The sequence below is a fragment of the Schistocerca piceifrons genome, chromosome 1 (genome assembly GCF_021461385.2).
Source record: "Schistocerca piceifrons isolate TAMUIC-IGC-003096 chromosome 1, iqSchPice1.1, whole genome shotgun sequence".
Lineage (NCBI taxonomy): Eukaryota > Metazoa > Arthropoda > Insecta > Orthoptera > Acrididae > Schistocerca > Schistocerca piceifrons.
Genome location: NC_060138.1, coordinates 788,144,878 through 788,164,856, shown reverse-complemented (window position 1 = coordinate 788,164,856; position 19,979 = coordinate 788,144,878). Strand labels below are relative to the sequence as shown.

General features: G+C 46.3%; 1 protein-coding gene across 1 annotated transcript in view; it reads left to right on the top strand.

The window, feature by feature from the left end:
* The window catches only part of LOC124713061 (prefoldin subunit 6), a 59,650-nt gene that overhangs the window by 12,900 nt on the left and 26,771 nt on the right, over positions 1-19,979 (top strand). Inside the window, exon 2 of the mRNA XM_047242920.1 lies at positions 51-121. Coding sequence (XP_047098876.1) covers positions 51-121 — 71 coding nt within the window. The remainder of the gene's footprint in view (positions 1-50; positions 122-19,979) is intronic.

Here is a 19,979-nt window from a genome sequence, read left to right as displayed (position 1 = left end):
ATGTTTACTTTAATCTATAGCCACTTATCAGATTATTTTTATTTTCACAGATTTTCATAAAGCAGTTAGTCAACGGAGTCAGCTAGAGGGCCAGTTGAATGAAAATACAGCTGTGAAAACAGTAAGAAGCCTATATGTTATAGTGAAGTATTTGTATTGTTACTTGATTTTGTTTTTACTCTTTTTATTTCTATGTTTGTTTATTTTTTAAAAAAGAAAAAGCCTGTTTTAGTAACCGCTAGTTGAGTTAATTCCATGGTTGGTCGTAGAATTTTTACTGATATTTACCCTCGTACATTGCTTTGTGTTTGTGATAACAAAAGGGCTCAGCAGAGTTAGTATTCCTGATTCCCCCTTTCCACCCTCCTATATGGACTAACAAAGAGCACATCAGGACCCATTAATCACAAATTTTGATGAGTTGTAGGTATGTTGTAGAGGGACCTGTCCTGGGTACCTGGCTAGCTGTGTTTTGCACGATGGTCACTAGTTTTTAAGAAAATCAATGTGAAGTTTTGTGTGTCCCTCCTACAAATGTAATATTATTTGTGTTGCAACCAAGCGAGTGTAGCATGACAGCTAAGATTCAGGGCTCTATGCTGTTTCACTGTAGGGAATATCATTAAATAGTATGTCATGCAAAATTATTCAAAAATTATCCCATCCAATAGTACTCTACTTTTGCCAAATCTGTGTGTTTTCATGAAAAAGAAATTCAAATGCTCCCAACTTGTTAAGACTAATAGAGAAATTGCTTTTAGGGAAGATTCCATAAAAATACATTTTTTTAATTCTGCATTAATTGTGCACGCCTTTCAGGGGAATGGTCAAATACATGTGGCTCACATTGAAGTTGATCGAAGAAAGAACAATCTTTTTGATTGTAAACAAATTGCTTTTCTGGTATATTGGTTCTGAAAATCCATGTGCCTACAAGGCAGCAGCTTTCATTAAACATGCATAGTGCTCTGTGAACTGTTTCTGTTGTTTCTAAGACAAATACTGTGCCATCCAGAATTCTGTTCTCACGCAGCAAGTGATAAAAGTAAGGTGATTCTGTAATCAGTTCTGTAACAAAGTGAATACACATTTGAAGCAAATTTACTGTAATGATTGATTTATTAATGAAATTACTATGGCAAAAATGACAATTTTTGAATAATTTTGCGTGTCATATACTGTTTGATAATATTCTATACGATGAAATTGAAAAAGAAAGAAGAGGGCATGGATTGGATTTGAACTCATACCACCAGCGTGATAGCCATGTGCAGTGTGATACGCTTGCTAAGTTACTAAGGTTACAGGTATAGATGGTGCGCATTAAACTTCAACTTGATTTTCTTGGAAACTTGGGGCTGCTACCTAGGTTCTCAGGACAGGTCCCTCTGCAGTATACCTAAGACTCGTCAAAATCCTTAATTAACAGGTCTGATAGTCTCCTTTTAAGTGGATTAGTTCTCAAGCTGAAGATAGGTGGTGCACCATCTCCATTAGAGCCGGTGAATCACAATAATGTTCAGACAAGCTTTTAAGTTAGCTCTTGTTTTGCTTAATTAACTGATCAAAAACAAACATGGATGAAATTTGCTCCTTTTCTTGTGTGTGAATTTCATTTAAAAATGTGTGCTGCTGATGATTTGTACAAAAATCTTTTCTATAGCTTCATATTAGCATACATTTTAAAGCAGATTATGTGAAGGCTATCATATCAGATCAGACTTGATATTTATACTGCAACATGTACTTCATCTGCCATGGTGTAGCAGTTAGTCACTGACTAGCAATGTGCAGGTCATCAGTTTGATTTCCGCTTTCTGCAGTTATTTTTGATTTGATGTTTCTGATTTCTTTAGAGGAAATATTGTAATTTGTTAGAACATCCTGTGTATTTGTAAATAAGAGCACTTTCTGCTGTGGCAAGTTATTCAACTCTGTGTGTACTTCATGTGCGCTCAGTAAGCAAACTTTCAGTTGAAGTTTTAGTTGTGGTTGGTGACCCTGCTGGTATAATGGTATTATAGCCAAAATTCTATATGAAAACCAACTTGTATCTCTTGCACATAATGAAGGACATAGCAGAGGATGTCATCAGGCACTTCTTTTGAAAAATGCCGAGATGGCTGAGGACATAAAGTGGTGCCAGCACATCAGTACTATGCACCAGAGAAGACTACACTGAAAGACATGTGACAGACTTTCATATGTCATACTGATGGCAATCATGGAAGACCATCTGGACCTAATACTGCTAATGCGATAAATACTCATAGGAGTGATAAGAGGGTTTTAATGTCTGTTAATGTAACCTAGCCACGAGGTAGTATCACCAATTCAAGAAGTGATTTGTCAGTCATTGCCACCAATCTGTATAAGGCAGACCAATGTGGAGGAATGGAGTGGGGAATTTGAATTAGTCATTTACCTAGAATTTAACCGTAACATTATGGTTTTATGGGACATATTGCAGGCATCCCAAGCAGTCATATATTGCAGGGAATTGGAGTTCCAGATTGATGAAGATACTCCAACAAGTTTACACAAGAACTATTGCTCCAGTTGATTGTCTGCTATTGAGAGCACACTTATCCCATCATCAGTGAGACTAATTCTAGGCATTAGTGCAGCTGCTCAGTTAAACTGTGAAGCTCAAGTCAGATACAAAGTATAAACCTTGCAAAAAAAAAAAAAAAAAAATTTGATATACCAAGGATGATGGAAAATGTCACAAGTGCACAAACCCATAAGCAGAACTCTGTGTCAGCTACAACTCACTACTAAGGATTTTTGTTTTGTCTCTGTGTGGATTCACAGCCTCTAAACATTGTACAAATGAAAACAGCCTACAAAGGACCAGGTTTACATTTATAAAGACATTCCTGAGGGCATGTGTGCAACAACAGCCAAACCAGTCCAGTAATGTCAGCTCATTGCTGTTGATGGAGAACTGTGCTACACTAAAATTACTGACTACAAACTGATGGTGTTTTCTATCCAGCGTCAATAGCCTGTGGCTTGACCAAAGAACAATGTCGCTGTCTATTGACCTGCCGCATCGACTTTGTTTGTGTTCAGGCCTGGAATGTAGATGATGCTGACAAGATGGCAGGTTGTGAAACATCATCAATGCTGGCAGTCATTCCCTTTCCATTAGCATTTGTATAGTATGTCTCCAACAGAATTAAATGAGGAAGATGCTGTGAGATGATGGTATTCAGCTATCAGAAAGTCATTGCTTATTACATATGGTCTCTGTCAAAAAGAAAGACGATGTAAGGTGGGCAAACTCTCAGAACTTAGATATCTACCTGAATGGTGGTGGTGGTGGTGGTGATTGTTTTCTTGAAGACATTTGAAGAACATCTAAGCTGTTTGACAGCAGTGCTAAAATGTGTCCATGATACAGATCTCCTGGATACAAGAAATGGATTGCCCAAGAAATAAGTCTTGGGACACCTAGTTAATTGAAATGGAGTCTGGCCTGAACCAGAAAAACTAAGAGCCACAACAGTTCTTTCCAAATCGTAGGTACTTTAGTGATGGGATAGGCTTCCTTCAGCTGTGCTCCTGCTACAGGCACTTCATAAAGAATTTCAATTCCAAAGTACATATGCTGCAAGAGCTGCAAAGACACACCAAAAGTTCTTGGAGTGATAGCAAGAAAGATTTTTCTGTATCCTAGAGGACACACTAACATCTTCACAGGTCCTTGCACTTTTTTGATAAGAATCCGAGATGGAGTTTTGACATTAATGCTAGGAGTCGGTGCAGTTTTAATGTAAATTCAGGAAGACACTGAAAGGGTGATTTGTTATGCCTCCTTAGTACCTTCCACTCTGTAATTGAGAAAATGTACCATGCAGTTGTTTGAGTAGTAAGTTTGTTCCAATCCTGTTTATACAACAGACCATTCATTGTTGGAACCCACAGTCATTTTTAATGCTGGCTGATGGGAGAATCCATAAGGATGATTGACATGATGGGTATGAAGCTTATGGAATACATCACCACGGTGGTATATATATAAATGGATGCAAACACGAGGATGCAGGCTTCCTTTTGTGGAATCTGTTGGAAGAAATTATAGTATTGGTAACATTCCATACTAACAAACATGGTGGCTGAACAGAGGGAACATCAACATTACGGAAGACACATAGAGGCCATCAAGAAGAAAGCTTTCAAAGGAGAATTCAGACTAATAGATGGGACAATGTATAAATGGATTTATGATCCAATGGGATGGAAATCGTTGCTCTCAATCTCAACTTAGTTAAAGCCAGCCATACTAAAGGATTTTCATGATGCTCGGATATCAGTCATGCGGATGTTTTGAAGACAATTGATATAATCAGAAGTAAGTACCACAGGCAAAGTCTCTACTTACTTGACATCATGTTAGCCATTGTAAGGGATACCAGAATTGAAGCATGTGCCTCAGTTACCCCATGGTACCTGGTACCAATGCATCCTGCAATTACTTCATTTCTCGAGTTTGGAATTGTCCTCTTTGGGTGGTCTCTCAAGTCAGTAGATAGGGATAAATGGATAATTGGGTGCCCACACTCTCTTACATGGTTACCTGGCACCAAAGGTATACTGACTAACTCTGGAAATCATCAGCGTTCTTGTAGAAGACATAAATTTGAAGCAAAGAACATCATATGTAATGATGTCAAAGTGTTCATCATTAGTCGTACCAGAAGTAATTTCATGATGCATCATCATCTGCAGGATAAATTCCTACCACTCCCAGAGAAATGGCCTTATGGAGGTTTTAATAAGACATTGGCAAATACTGTCGATATATGTTGATGTCAAACAGAGAAGCTGGGATATGAGTATGTTAGTTGTCACATTCCACCCCAGGGGGCCCACAGCTCTTTCATGAGTATGTGTGTGGTGTGCACGGGTCCCCAAGCTGTTGCAGCCTTTCTTCTTTTCCAGGCTGCTTTACCTTCCTCCTCCTCCTTCTCTGTCCTTATTCCTTTCTCTTTCCACTTCCTTTCCCTATTTTGGTGTTCTTCATGTCAGCCTGGCTATCCTCCTGCCTTTGCTTCGTCTTGTGGTTTTGGTTGGTTTGCTTTTCCTCCTCCTTTTTGGTTTTTCTTTCTTTGTTCCCCCTCAGGAGATTGACCTTCATCACTAAATCTGGCTTGGTAGTGTGAGCCAGATGAGGAAGAACTCCATCCCTAGAATCCTCTCTCCTGCCCCCCCCCCCCCCTCCTCCTCCTCCTCCTCTCAATCTCCCTTTTCCCCCTCCCCCTCACTCCTCACCACAGTCCTTTTGCCTCACCAGCTCGGTAGCCAGTCTCTGTGGTGGTGCTGTTATGTGCCCATCTGGCTGAACCCCCTGACACCTCAGGATCACACTGTTGGTACTTGCACTGTGAACACCTTGTGCAATCCTAGGAATGGTTGCCCATCTTTTCGGGAGAATCAGAACTCCCGCCAACGACTGTCCTGCCAGAGTGCCATTGCTGTGGGTGGGTGGTGCTCATGAGGTGAGACCCTGTTCAGATTGGATGGTACCGGGGTGGATATTTGGCACATGAAACGTGTTAAACACTCTGGCTGCTCTTCAGTGGCTGCATCTCTTCCTAGAAATAGTTCTGTCTGAGTTCCTGTTTCTGACTTCCTGTCCTTACCCTCCTTGGCCTCGCCGTGGGAAAAGGCCAGGCCCACCAGCTTGAGGTGAAACCCTTTCCATGATTTCTGGTCCATACCAGAACTGACAGGGAGACTTTTGCCACCTCAAAAGCCCTTTCCTTTGTGGAATATATGGAGGATAAGTTTGGTGAAGTTGAGCCATTAAGCAAGATGAGATCTGGCTCTCTCCTTATGAAGACGTCTGCCAGCCAGCCAGCCAGCTTCCCTCTGTGCCTGTGGCCATTTAGTAGACATCCCCATGACTATCGCTCCTCACAAGTCACTAAATATGATACAGGGTGTAATTTTCCATAGGGACCTTCTCCTCCAGTCCGATGATGAACTTAAGGCTAACCTAGAACAGTGTGGCATTCATCCCCATCCACTGCATCATGTAGATACTGGTGCTTTCATCCTGGCATTTAGGGGGGGGGGGGGGGGATGTACCCTGCCTAAGAAGTTCAAGGTAATAGTCTATAGATGTGAGGTGAAACCATACATTCCAGCTCCCATGTGTTGCTTTTGTTGCCTCAAGTTCATCCACATGTCCTCGTGATGCAGTGCCACTCCCATCTGTGGTGACTGTGGCTGCCCCCTCCCACCCTGCTCCTCTGTGAGCAACAGCTTTTCTGCTATTGATGTCATGATCTCCTCACCTGCCCTTGCAGCTTCCCTACACTGGTCACCCCATGATGATCGTTGTGATAGTGACCTACTCCCGGTGATTGTGTTGTTCCCCTGCCACCGACGGGCCTATGCATTGGGTATTTCATATAGCCACCTGGCCCTTTATATACATCTGTTGTGCACTTTGACATCTCTTTCTCGGATTGCATTGATGTGGTCATGCATGATGTCTCTGTCGCTCTTCTTCATGCTCTGCACTGCTATCCCCCTATCCACATGTCCCCATTACCATTGACTGGTACTGTGGTGGACCAATGACTTAGCAATCGCTATCCAGGAACACCAACAGGAATTGCAAAAATTTAAACAACACCCTTCAGAGCTCAAACTTTTCACTTTTAAGCATCTCTGTGCTAAGGCTCACTACCTTATTAAGCAGAGTAAAAAGGAATCCTGGGAGTGCTGTTTCCTCCCGGGGGACGTATGCCTCTTCACCTCAGGTTTGGTCCTAGCTCCATAGCCTTCTGGGCCACCAGTGATAGTCAGCTGTCCAGAGTTGTATCCTCCAAGGTGCTCTGTGTACTGATCCACTGATCCTTTCAGAACACCTCACAACACATTTTGTGACAGCATTGGCTTCCTCTTCCTATCCTGCTACGTTTCGCTGGCAGAAATGCCAAATAGTACAGACCTCTCTCCATTTCGACCCTCTCCAAGCTGAACCCTATAACAAAACCTTCACTAAGTGGGAATTATTGTAGGCTCTTACCTCTTCACATGGCATGGGCCCAGGCCTTGATTCTGTCCACAACCAGATGATCCAACATTTGGTTGTTGCCTAGAGGCAACATCTACTCAAAATCTACAACCACATTTGGCTCACAAGTGCCTTTCCCTCACAGTGGTGAGACAGCATAGTCATACCTGTCCTTAAGCCTGGGAAGAACCCAATGTCTCTTGACAGCTACAGCTAGCCTGATGAACGTACTGTTTAAACTGCTTGAGGGTATTGTTAGCTGCTGATTATGTTGGGTACTCGAATTTTGGGGCCTTTTCTCCCTGTATCAGTGTGGCTTCTGGGAAGGACGATCTCCAACAGACCATTTACTCAGGTTGGAAACAGCAATCCAACTGACATTTACTAACCGCTAGCACCTTTCATGGTCTTCTTTGACCTACTTAAGGCATACGAAATGGCTTGGTGTCATCATATTTTAGTTAACCTTCCCTGACCTGGGCTTTCGAGGCCCTCCTTCTGATTTTTATCTGAGAGTGTTTATCGCACCGGCTCTTCCGGGTTTGACCTGGCTCTTCACTCAGCACCCCTCAGATTCAGGAGAACAATGTCCACATGGTTCTGTCTTAAGTGTCACACTCTTCCTCAAAGCCATGACTGGACTTGTAGCCTCTGTTGGGTCTCTGGTTACGCCGGTGTTGTATGTCGATGATTTTTGCACCTGGTGCAGCTCCTAGTTGGTAATATCTGCTGAGTGCCAGCTCCAAGGTGCCATCCGATGGGCCTCTGCATGGGCCTTCTCCCATAGCTTCCAGTTTTCTCCCTCCAAAACACAGGTTATGCATTTTTGTTGTGGAACCACAGTACATCATGATCCAGAACTTCACTTGGGTGACAAGCTCCTAGATGTTGTACCACAGTTCCATTTCTTGGGTGTTATTTTTTATAGAAAGCTTACTTGGCTGTCCCATGTTTGCCATCTGAAGACTACATACATGCGGAAGCTTAATGCTCTCTGCCTCCTGGCCCACACATCTTGGGGTGCAGACCATGCTACTCTTCTCCATCTTTACCTTACTCTGGTCTTGTTCAGACTAGATTATGGTTGTCAGGTTTATGGCTCAGACGTTCCTTCCACTCTGAAAATACTTGACCCTGTTCACCACTGTGGGGTGTGTCTGGCTATTGGTGCCGTTCGCGCCAGTCCCGTTGACAGTCTCCTCGCAGAAGTGGTGTTTTCACCTCAACAAATACAGTGGAGCCAACTCCTGGATTCTTAAGCAATTGCCATTTGCTGATTCCATGACCATCCTGTGTAACCTGCCCTCTTTGTAAACGAGGGATGTCTCCCTCCTGATAACCGCCCACAGGTGGGGTTGCCGGTTGCAATGCATCTAACTTTCCTCCATCTCCACTCACTAGAATGCCCCCTGTGTATTCCCTCCCACATCCTCCCTTGGATGGTGCCTAGACCACGGATTAGGACCAACCTATTAGAGGATCTAAGGTCTCTGTTGCCCCAACAGTCATTCAGCGTCTTGTACGTCCCATCCTTGCAGAGTTCGAGGGTGCTACTATCTTCTACTCTGATAGCTCTAAGACGAAAAATAAGGCAGGATATGCTTTCATGTCTCTTACTGGCTTAGAACATCATTTATTGCTGGGATCATGTTGTGATCACCCTTTGGTCTCTGCTATCCATGACATTCTCTCTGCCCTTGGCCGTGCTGCCTGTTCAGTTGTCTTTCTCTGGGTCCCAAGCCATGTGGGCATCCCAGGGAATGAACTGGCCAACCGTTTGGCTAGAGAGGCTGCTACTTAACCCCATTCCCTTTTTGGCGAAAAGTGTCATGGCATCTAGTGCTCTGCTATTCTCAGTATCCCCCTGCGGGTTCGGGGGTTAGAATAGGCCCCTGTCGTAAGAGGCGACTAAAAGGAGTCTCACATGATTCGGCCTTCTGTGATGGTCCCCTCTCGGGTTTGACCTCCATCTTTCTAAATTATTCCGAAGAGCGAGCCAATTGGGGAAGGGCGCCTTACATGGTGCACTGTATCCTTTGTGCAATTAGACCTTTAGCCGGCTTTCTCGTCGTTGCAATGGTGTCCCACTCGTTTTCGATCTCTTGGATGAGGATACGTCCCTGGGTGCGATTACCACGCTGCACTCTGCAGTGTTTCTTTTAACTGCGACGACGACCTTGGACATTTTTGCACCTAAGATCCAGCACAGTAGCCAGTCCGTTGTGGTGGGGCCGCCATGTACCCTGTTGGTTGTAGCCCCCTGACAACACAGGGATCACTCTACTGATGCCTGCGCCGTTAACTCCCCACGTATGCCAAGGAGTAGATGCCTATCCTCCTGGGGTATCGGGACTCCCGGCAACGGCCATCCTGCCAGGTGGCCTTTGCTGTGGCTGGGTGGCGCCCGTGGGGAGGGCCCTTGGTCGGAGTAGGTGGCATCTGGGCGGATGACCCGCAATGAAGCGTGGTACATCATCTCTCGCTGGCGGCCAGCCGCCAGCAGTCTCTAAGCGTTCTCGGGCTCAATTTAATGCTCAGAAGTACGATCCAAAAACGTTCCCCTCCCTGGCCACGTCGTGGGAAGAGCGTAAGTCTCAGGATGGAGGTAACAGTTATTCGCCCCGATTCTTAGTTTGCACGAGAGCTGATGGGGAGTCTTTTCTCTCCACAAAGCCTCAGTTCTTCGTCGAGCATTTAGAGGACAAGTTTGGGGAGGTGGAGGGCTTGTCTAAAATGCGCTCTGGGTCAGTACTGATACAAACGGCATCCTCCACCCAGTCATGCAGGTTACTTGCTTGTGACAAGTTGGGGGATGTTAACGTTACTATTACGCCACGTAAGAGTTTAAATATGGTCCAGGGTGTTATTTTCCATAGGGACCTCCTTTTGCAGTCTGATGACGAGCTGCGCGCCAACTTAGAACGTAGAGGTGTTCATTTCGTCCGGCGCGTTCATCGGGGTCCGAGGGACAATCAGGTTGCTACCGGTGCCTTCATCTTGGCCTTCGAGGGTGATACGTTACCGGAAAAGGTCAAGGTGATGGTCTACCGATGTGACGTCAAGCCCTATATCCCTCCCTCGATGCGGTGCTTCAAGTGCTGGAAGTTCGGCCATATGTCTTCCCGCTGCACTTCCAGCCTCACATGTCGAGATTGCAGACGCCCATCTCATCCCGATACTCCATGTGCCCCGGCTCCCATCTGCGTCAACTGCGGGGAGCACCATTCACCTTGCTCGCCAGACTGCAGAATATTCCAGAAAGAGCGCAAAATCGTGGAATATAAGACCCTGGACCGACTGACTTATACTGAGGCAAAAAGGAAATATGACCGATTACATCCAGTGAGAATGACATCTTTCTACACCGCTGCTACAACACCTGTGCTCGCCCCATCAGTTTCGCGACTTCCGGCCGGATCGACGAGTGGTACAACTCCTCCTGCCCCCTTGCCAGTGGGGGGCTCTACCCACCGGCTTGCTCCTGTGCCACCTACCTCAGGAGCAACACCATCCCCACCATCAGGGATGTTGGTCCCCACTTCTAAGCCGGAGAAGTGTCCAACTTCTTCGGCTTCTCACGCTCGCAAGGGGTCCCTTGGGTCCCTCCCTTCCCAGGTTTCCAACAGCGGGAAGGCTGACGACCGACAGTGGCGTAAGTGCCCACAATCAGCTGGTCGAAGGGCTTCACAATCCTCCTCAGTCCCGGAGACTGAATCGGTGAAGCCCTCCCAGCCAGTTAAACCCAAGGAGCAGTGTGAGAAACCAAAGAAGAAGAGCTCTAAGCCCAAGGAACTCGCGGTGGCAGCCACCCCACCGCAACCTTCCAGCTCTGCGTCTGAGGACGAGGTGGAGTTTCTGGCGTCCGCTGAGGACCTCAATCTCGCCGGTCCCTCAGACGCCATGAGTAGCACTAGCGCAGGTGCTCAATCGGAGGCAACAGGTGACCCAGCGGCGTAATCTGCCTTCCCAGTCCCGTCACGCCTTTCTCAGCCGTGGACAAAACCATCCTCCAGTGGAACTGTAGCGGTTTCTTCCACCATCTAGCTGAGCTCCGCCAACTTATCAGCCTTCACTCTTTCCTCTGCATTGCTCTGCAGGAAACTTGGTTTCCAGCAATGCGAACCCCCGCCCTCCGTGGCTATCGGGGTTATTATAAGAACCGAGCAGCTTATGAAAGGGTGTCTGGTGGCGTCTGCATCTATGTCCTTAACACTCTTCACAGCGAGTTTGTCCCTCTACAAACAGCTTTAGAGGCTGTCGCTGTTAGGGTGTGGACGCCGCAGGCTATTACCGTCTGCAGTCTTTACCTTCCACCGGAGGGTGATGTCGCGCAGCATGTCCTGGCTGCGCTGATAGCCCAATTGCCGCCACCTTTCTTGTTACTGGGCGACTTTAACGCCCATAACCCTCTGTGGGGTGGGTCAGTGGCGACAGGTCGAGGCGCCACCGTTGAGCATTTATTGTCGCAGCTCGATCTCTTGATTTTGAATGATGGTGCCTTCACACACTTCAGTGTGGCGCATGGCACATACTCCGCCATTGACCTTTCAATCTGTAGCTCTAGCCTCTTACCGTCTGTCCAATGGGGTGTGCATGACGACCTGTGTGGTAGTGACCATTTTCCAATCTTTCTGTCACTGCCACGGTGCCACTGTTCTGGGCGCCCCAGCAGATGGGCTATGAATAAGGCTGACTGGGACTTGTTTTCCTCCACTGCCGCTATTGAGCCTCTCTCTCGTGACGACATTGATGCGGTGGTTCAATTGGTCACCACCGGCATCGTTACTGCCACCGAATCTGCCATTCCCCGTTCTTCTGGGTCCCCTCGGCGGAGGGCTGTGCCTTGGTGGTCGCCTGAGATCGCTGAAGCGATTAAAGATCGCCGGCGGGCACTCCAGCGTCACAAGCGACATCCCTCCATAGACCACCTTATCGCCTTCAAACGGCTGCGTGCGCGGGCCCGCCTCCTTATCCGCCAAGGCAAGAAGGAGTGCTGGGAGCGGTATGTGTCTACCATTGGCCTCCATGTCACTCCATCGCAGGTCTGGGCGAAGATTCGACGTGTCTACGGCTATAGGATACCTGCCAGCGTCCCTGCGCTCTCACTGAATGGAGCAGTTTGTACAGACTCCGACGTCATTGCAAGCCGCTTGGCAGAGCATTTTGCTATGAGTTCCGCTTCTGCGAATTACACCCTGGCCTTCCGCTCCATTAAGGAGCGGATGGAACGTCGGAGCCTTTCGTTTCGCACCCACCATCCAGAATTGTACAATGTTCCGTTCAGTGAGTGGGAATTATGCAGTGCCCTTGCCGCTTGTCCTGATACCGCTCCTGGACCAGATAGCATCCACTGCCAGATGCTGAAACACCTCTCAGTGGACTGCCAGCGACGGCTCCTCGACCTTTACAACCGTATTTTGGTCGAGGGTGAGTTTCCGTCGCAATGGCGGGCAAGTATCATTATCCCCATTCTGAAACCAGGCAAGAACCCTTTGGAGGTGGACAGCTACCGCCCCATTAGCCTCACCAACGTTCTTTGCAAGCTTCTCGAACGGATGGTGAGCCGGCGCTTGACTTTGGTACTGGAGTCTCGGGGCCTTCTGGCTCCGTCTCAGGGTGGGTTCCGTAAAGGCCACTCCGCCGCCGACAATCTGGTGAGCCTGGAGTCGGCCATCCGTACTGCCTTTGCCCGCCGTCAGCACCTGGTCGCTGTCTTTTTCGACATGCGGAAGGCGTACGATACGGCATGGCGTCATCACATCCTTTCTACGCTTCATGGATGGGGTCTTCGGGGCCCTCTGCCGATCTTTATCAGAAATTTTCTGTCGTATCGTACCTTCCACGTGCAAGTCGCAGCCTCATATAGTTCCACCCACGTCCAGGAGAACAGTGTGCCACAGGGTTCTGTTTTAAGTGTCTGCCTGTTTTTAATAGCCATTAACGGGATTGCTGCGGCCGTGGGAAATTCTGTCTCTGCTTCCCTATATGCTGACGACTTCTGCCTTTATTACAGCTCTCCTGGCATTGCAGTTGTTGAACGTCAGCTACAGGGTGCTATCCGCAAGGCACAGTATTGGGCTGTAGCTCATGGGTTCCAGTTTTTGGCAGCCAAGACCTGCGTTATGCTTTTCTGCCGGCGACGCACTGTCCACCCGGAGCCGTGGCTTTATCTTGCCAGCGAACTTCTTTCAGTGGTGGAATCACACAGGTTTTTGGGGGTGGTTTTCGATGCCCGGTTGACTTGGCTGCCTCGTATCCGGCAGCTTAAACAGGCGTGTTGGCGGCATCTAAACGCTCTGAGATGCTTGAGCCACACCCGCTGGGGCACCGACCGATCTACCCTGTTGCAGCTCTACCAGGCGTTAATCCAGTCCCGCCTGGATTATGGGAGCCTGGCTTATGGCTCAGCATCCCCCTCTGCGTTGGGGGTGCTGGACCCAATACTACACAGCGGGATCTGACTTGCCACTGGTGCCTTCCGCACCAGCCCTGTGGACAGCATCCTTGTTGAGGCAGGTGTCCCTCCACTGCGGTTACGACGCCAACAATTACTGGCTGCTTATGCTGCCCATGTTTTTAGCTTGCCCGGGCATCCAAATTACCGTGTCCTGTTCCCGCAGTCAGTCGTCCGTCTGCCAGACCGTCGGCCCCGGTCGGGTTGTCCGATCGCCGTACGCATCAAGGAGCTTCTCTGCGGGCTTGGGTTTTTCCCTGTTCCACCTCCTTTCCGGGCACCTCTGCGTACACCCCCGTGGTGTGTTCCTCGCCCTTGCCTTCGGCTCGACTTGGCACAGGGCTCGAAGGACTCGGTCCCTCCAGAGACCTTCCGCCGCCGCTTTTATTCCATCCTGGCCACGTATCCGGGCTCTGGAATTGTTTACACTGACGGTTCGATGGTTGCTGGTCGTGTCGGGTATGCGCTAACTCTAGGAGACCATTCCGAACAACGGTTCTGGGTGGCTGGCTGCAGCGTTTACACTGCTGAGCTGGTCACCATATTTTGAGCACTAGAGTATATCCGCTCCTGCTCAGGTGAGTCCTTCGTTATCTGTAGCGATTCCCTGAGCGGTTTACGAGCTCTCGACCAGTGTTTTCCTCGTTCTCGTCTGGTGATGGCTATCCATGAGTCCCTGCATACTCTTGCGCGTTGCGGCCGCTCTGTGGTCTTTGTGTGGACCCCCGGTCATGTCGGTATCCCGGGCAATGAACATGTTGACCGTGGCGAAAGAGGCCACGAGAGAACCGTCTCTGAATGTTGGCCTCCCAGAGGCTGATTTGCAGGCAGTCCTCCGCCGAAATCTTTTGGCGCTTTGGGACGCTGAATGGCGCGATCGGATCACGCCCAATAAACTCCGTGCCATTAAGGAGACAACGACTGTGTGGCGGTCATCCATGCGAGCCAACCGCAGGGACTCAGTCGTCCTTTGTCAGCTCCACATTGGCCACTCCCGGCTGACACACAGTTACTTACTGCGCTGGGAGGACCCTCCTGTATGTCGCTGCGGGGCGGCTTTGACAGTGGCCCACATTTTGTTGGCCTGCCCCCTTTTAGCTGTGGTCAGGCAGACATTTGTGCTGCCTGATACGCTCCCTGCCATTTTATCTGATGACCCTGTTATGGCTACCTTAGTTTTATGTTTTATTAGGGCAGGGGTTTTTTATTCTTTAATCTGAGTGTTTCTGTTTTATTTTATTGTTTTGTGTTGATTCTGGCCTCTGGCATCCGGTTTTAAACTGATTTTTTAATGTGTTTTAAGTGGTTGGCGTTTCCTTTTTTATTTCTATGGTCGGCCAATCACCGTCACACTCTGTGTGATTTTAGTTCGTTTTGTCTGGTCTTTGTCTCAGTTTCTCTTGTCCTGTGTCGTCTGTGCTCCATTCTGTTCATCGTTTTTATTCTCTGTGGGTGTTTTTAGTACTTGGAAAAAGGGACCGATGACCGTAGCAGTCTGGTCCCTTTAATCCCACAAACCAACCAACTATTCTCAGTAATAAAATCTGCACAATCAAGAAGGTTACTGTGGTTTGGCACTCTTCCTTCTGCTCCTCTCAGAAGGAGTCCACTGTCTTATGCTGTCTATTCATTTGTCGTACCAGGCTCACCCATTGTTTCCTCTTATGTAATGAACCACCACCACAGTGTGGTTGTGGAGCCAGACTGATGGTATCCCATATAGTGTTGGAATGTCCCCTTCTTATGGCCTGTTGTTCTAAGTATAGTCTTCCAGATCCATAATTTTAAATATTGGCAGACAGTTCATGGATGGTTGAACTGGTCCTCAGTTTCCTCCGTGAAAATGGTTTTTATTTCCAAATGTAAGGTTTTGCTTTACTCCTAGAGCAGGGGCAGGGTGGTTGTGATTGGGTCCTCTCTTCATGTTTTCTTGTTCTGGAACCCCATGACCTTTCCCCTGTGGAAAGACCACTCTTTTACCCCTCTGTCTTTACCAGTTTTTAGATTTGATCTACCCCTTTTATGCCTTCTACTGTGTGTGTTTTAATGTCTGTGTTTTATAATTTAACTCCTCTGAATGGATCCGTCCAGTTTTAGTGGACCCTCTCTCTTTTGCAAGTAACTTTGGAGTCATGGAACTGATGACCTTGCCGTTTGGTCCTATAATGCCCCAAAATTAGTCAGTTAATCAATTAATCTGTTGTCACATTCACATATAATACAGCAATGCGAGACACTGAAAGTTTCATACTCGTATACCTGATTATAGTTGAGAGTCTGGGCAATAATATATCTTTCTTTCCATTTCAACTTCACACAGTTCACTCAATACCAGAACTGGAGTAGTTAGTAAGACAAGAGTGCCACGGACCTGGGACACACAGTGAACGATTTCTATCAGACAGCAATCTGTGAGCGACAATCCAGGTGACCTTGTATGGATTTTTTAATCTGTGTGGAAGGTTGGGCTACTGGGAAAATGTTAACTAAAGCACTATTTTGGTCCGTACTGAATCCTGTGTTCCAATGTCATCTACTTAGTCGTAGATGGTGATCCTACATTAAAGAGATCCTGGCTTTGCATGAATCTCTCTCTGAAATAGTTCCAGATATTGTGTTTTGGTTTTTTATTTGAAGGATAGTAACTTTATGATTACAAAGATGGAAGTGTGTGTCAAAGTTCTCTTGCTGTAGGGCTATTCCTAGCCAAGTGGTCTAATTAAAAAAAAAAAAAAAAAAAACCCCATGTGACTGCACAGACTTTGCTGAAATTTTGTGTTACCATTCACACATGTTCCCAGTGAACACTGATAAAGTTTCATATTCATTAATTCAATGCTTGCGAAGATATGAATATGTACTCTATTATTTGACCCCATCGCTCAGTCTGTCTGGCTTTGGCAGCCAGAGACAGTGGTCACGTGTTCTTGTGTGTGTGTGTGTGTGTGTGTGTGTGTGTGTGTGTGTGTGTGTGTGTGTGTTTATTTCAGAAGACGACCTTTTGGCCAAAAGCTTATGAATTTAGTAGTCTTTTTGTTATGCCTGTGTGCAACTCAACATCTCTGCTATAAGATTAGTAGCAATCTATCCTTTTCATAATATTGTAATTTTTACGTTGTATTTTCCATTCTGATATTTGGTTTTGCAATCCGAGCATCTAAGGCCCTAAAAATGACAACAAGGTGGAGGTGCATTGAAAATTGGCCCATATTCTGCTGGTACATAAATCTGATATCTTTTATAATGTTCTACATTTGTTTAGTACTATCTGTGGAAGACAATATCAAAAGACCTGATTATTGGAAAATAAGCTTGAGTCAGAAAAACAGCACATAAGTAGTCTTTCTTGTTTTTTTTTTTTTTTTAGATATGTCTATAGCTTTCAACTCTACAAAATCATTTTTATAAAAAATGAAATGAAATAAGTAGTTCAATAGAAAGAATATTTTTCCCTTTTTTGTGGCTTCAATAATTTGAGTTAATCATCTTTGAAAAGTGTAATTTTTTGGGTTCTGTCGTGCCAACATTTCTTCCCAAACAATCCCATCAGTGACATCATCTGGCTGGCAGTACAATTTTGTTCCTGATTTTCTTCAGCAAGTTAGTGAAATCCGTAAAAAAATTCAAGTAGCTTGAAGTAAACATAAGCTTATGATCCTAAAAGAGACCTCTTCTAACTTTGGACTCTGACAGTTAAAGAAGTGTATCATCAGCTTGGGACCCTGAGTAAAGAAACCCTTATCAGGTTTGGGGACCTGTGGTGAAGAAACTCACAGGTAGCTGCTGTTGCACAGCTAGAGATACTGGTGTTCCCACTTTAAAATGAATCAGCAATGGTTAAGCCACCACAGACACCATACCAAAACATTTATACAATTTTTCATGTTTACACTAATGTTCCACATAAGAGCAAACTATGCTAGCACTCACTGTGGTATACTTTAAACCAGAATTAAACTAGGATACCAATAGCTTTACATGATAAAAAGACATACTAATCATTTTTTATAACATGAATCCATTCCAAAGGAAAGTCAGGAAGACTGCTGTGAACTTCACCAAAATTTACAGTGTGATAGTGGTGTAAGACCTACAGGCCATTGTGCAGTAGTTTTACTACCCATAATCTTCATGGCTTTGGTAATGCATAGTTAGACTGTGAAGTTTATAACAAGTTGAATTCTGTAGTTATAACAGAAAAACAGACTGAAATATGTCACCATGAGCTGTAACAAAAGACACCCCTTTTTTTGAAGTTTTTTCTAGTTATTCGCACTTTATATCACTTCCTAGTCAACAAGACTTTTGATATTGCGTTCCCAAGAGAGTATTAAACAATTGTAAAGCATAATAAAAGACATCAGATTTAATTTGAGTTGTTGCCCATGTTACTTCAGTTGCTGTTGCCATCTCAATACCTGGATGGTAACCACAGCACACGCTCGACAACACATGGTACGCTCGCAGTTTATGGTGTCAGTTGATGGAAAATACACATGAATGTGTCTGCCTTTTCGCTACAGGATCCAGCACTTCACTAAATAACATCTATGAGGGACATTTTGTTGCTTGACATAAGCCAACAAGAGCATAATTTAATCGAAAAGTGTACAGTTCGTGATTTAACAAAGACATGACATTCATCACTAATGGTGGTCCTTTTTTCAATTCGCCTCAGGGGGCTTGCCACTCTTTGGTCGGTTTGGCTTGGCTACCAGAGGGCCCCAGCCTTTGCGGCATTTTTTCCCTTCCGTGCTGCATGTCTATCCTCTTGCTGTTCTTTATCCCCTCCATTGGGGAACATGTATGTTATTGTGAATGTTCTGCATTGTCTGTCGCTTACATAAGAACAGTCTCACCTTTTTTTTTCCTTTCTTTGTTTCCCTTCTCCTCTCGTTCCTCTGCTCCAGTGTTTGAGGTTCATCTTTTTCTTCTTCCCTGTGCGCTCCTGAAGGCCAGCCCACACGTCTGACGCGTAATTCCCAGCCCCAGGTCAACCGGCAGGGTTTACATGTACCCATGGTACAGGCCAGTCCCAGAGAAGGCTGATTGCCTGTGTTGCAACCTTACTAAAATGCTGATTGGTCCCTCTGTCAGGTGTTTGGAAGGTGTGACCTAAGATGTGAACAAACATAATGAGGCTAATGATTCAAAGGCCCTTCCCGCTGCACCACGGTTCCTCCTGGTCTCGCGTACGGAAGACGGTCAGTCCTTCACCGTTGTCGATCCATTTATTATTCAGAAAGGTGTTGACGCAGTTGCTGGCCCTGTGAAATCCTGCTCTTGTTTACGGAATGGCACTTCAATTTTGAATACTACTTCTGATTCTCAAGAACAACTGCTTGCTGCCTTGCTTCTCCGTGGCTACCCTGTTCGTGTCAAGGCCCATAGAACTTTGAATTCTTCCCGTGGTGTGATTTACAACAGGCTGCTTGGCGGTCTAACCAAGGCCGAAATCCAATCTTACCTCTTTGATCAGGGTGTCATTGCCATCCATCGTGGAATGAAAAAGGTAGATTCCTCTTTAGTACCCATCTGCACACTTTTCCTCACCTTTGATAGAGTGGTGTTGCCATCCAAGATCGAAGCAGGCTATGAAATCATCACAATCTGGCTGTACATTCCGAACTCGATGTGCTGCCACCAGTGTCGTCGTTTCAACCGCACTAGAACGTCTTATCAACACCCAGCCAAATTTGTAACCTGCAGTAGGGACGCACACAAGGATGATTGTCCATCTCCTTCTCCCCCCCCGGTATCAACTGTAATAGCAGCCATGCCGCCTCTCACGATTGTCCCGTGTATCTTAATGAGTGGATTGTGAAAGAGATCTGGGTGATGGAAAAAATGCCTTACCCAGTTGCTCACTAGTTACCAACTAGTCGCAAACCCTTTGTTCTCCCGTCTGGCACCTCTAGTGCTGTTCTCGTTACCCCTCACTCCATGAAATACACGGCCACGCAGACATGCAACCTCAAATTGAGCTCGGAAGTTGTGAAATAGCCCAGTGCCAAGGTTGGATCCCCCCCCGCCCCAAATACAGCTGTGCATGCAACAAATCGTCAAACTCTCACCTTAAGGGGGAAGCCACCAGCTACGCAATTGGTAGGGCAGAAAGGACAGAAGGAGAACTCCCTTGTAGACTTCCTCCATCCCTACAGTCAAACAACACCCTAGTCTTCCTCTAACCGGAAAGACTCGAAGAAATCCTCCAAAGGCAAACTATCTTCTTTGCCAACTTGAAGATCCTCTTTGATGGTGTTGCCACGTGGTACCTTAGCACAGCCAGCCTCCATATTGCTGGTGTGCACCACTGACCGTTATTCAACGTTGGATTCCATGGAACAACACCACAAGCAAGCCGATGCTTCTGTGGACCCCATGGAGCAGGAATCTCCTGCATCTGTGCCCTGTAGTAGAGACTCTACACTGGCTGTCACTCCGCAGCCGCCGAGTTGACACTCCTACTTCTCTTCCTCATCACGACTGTCC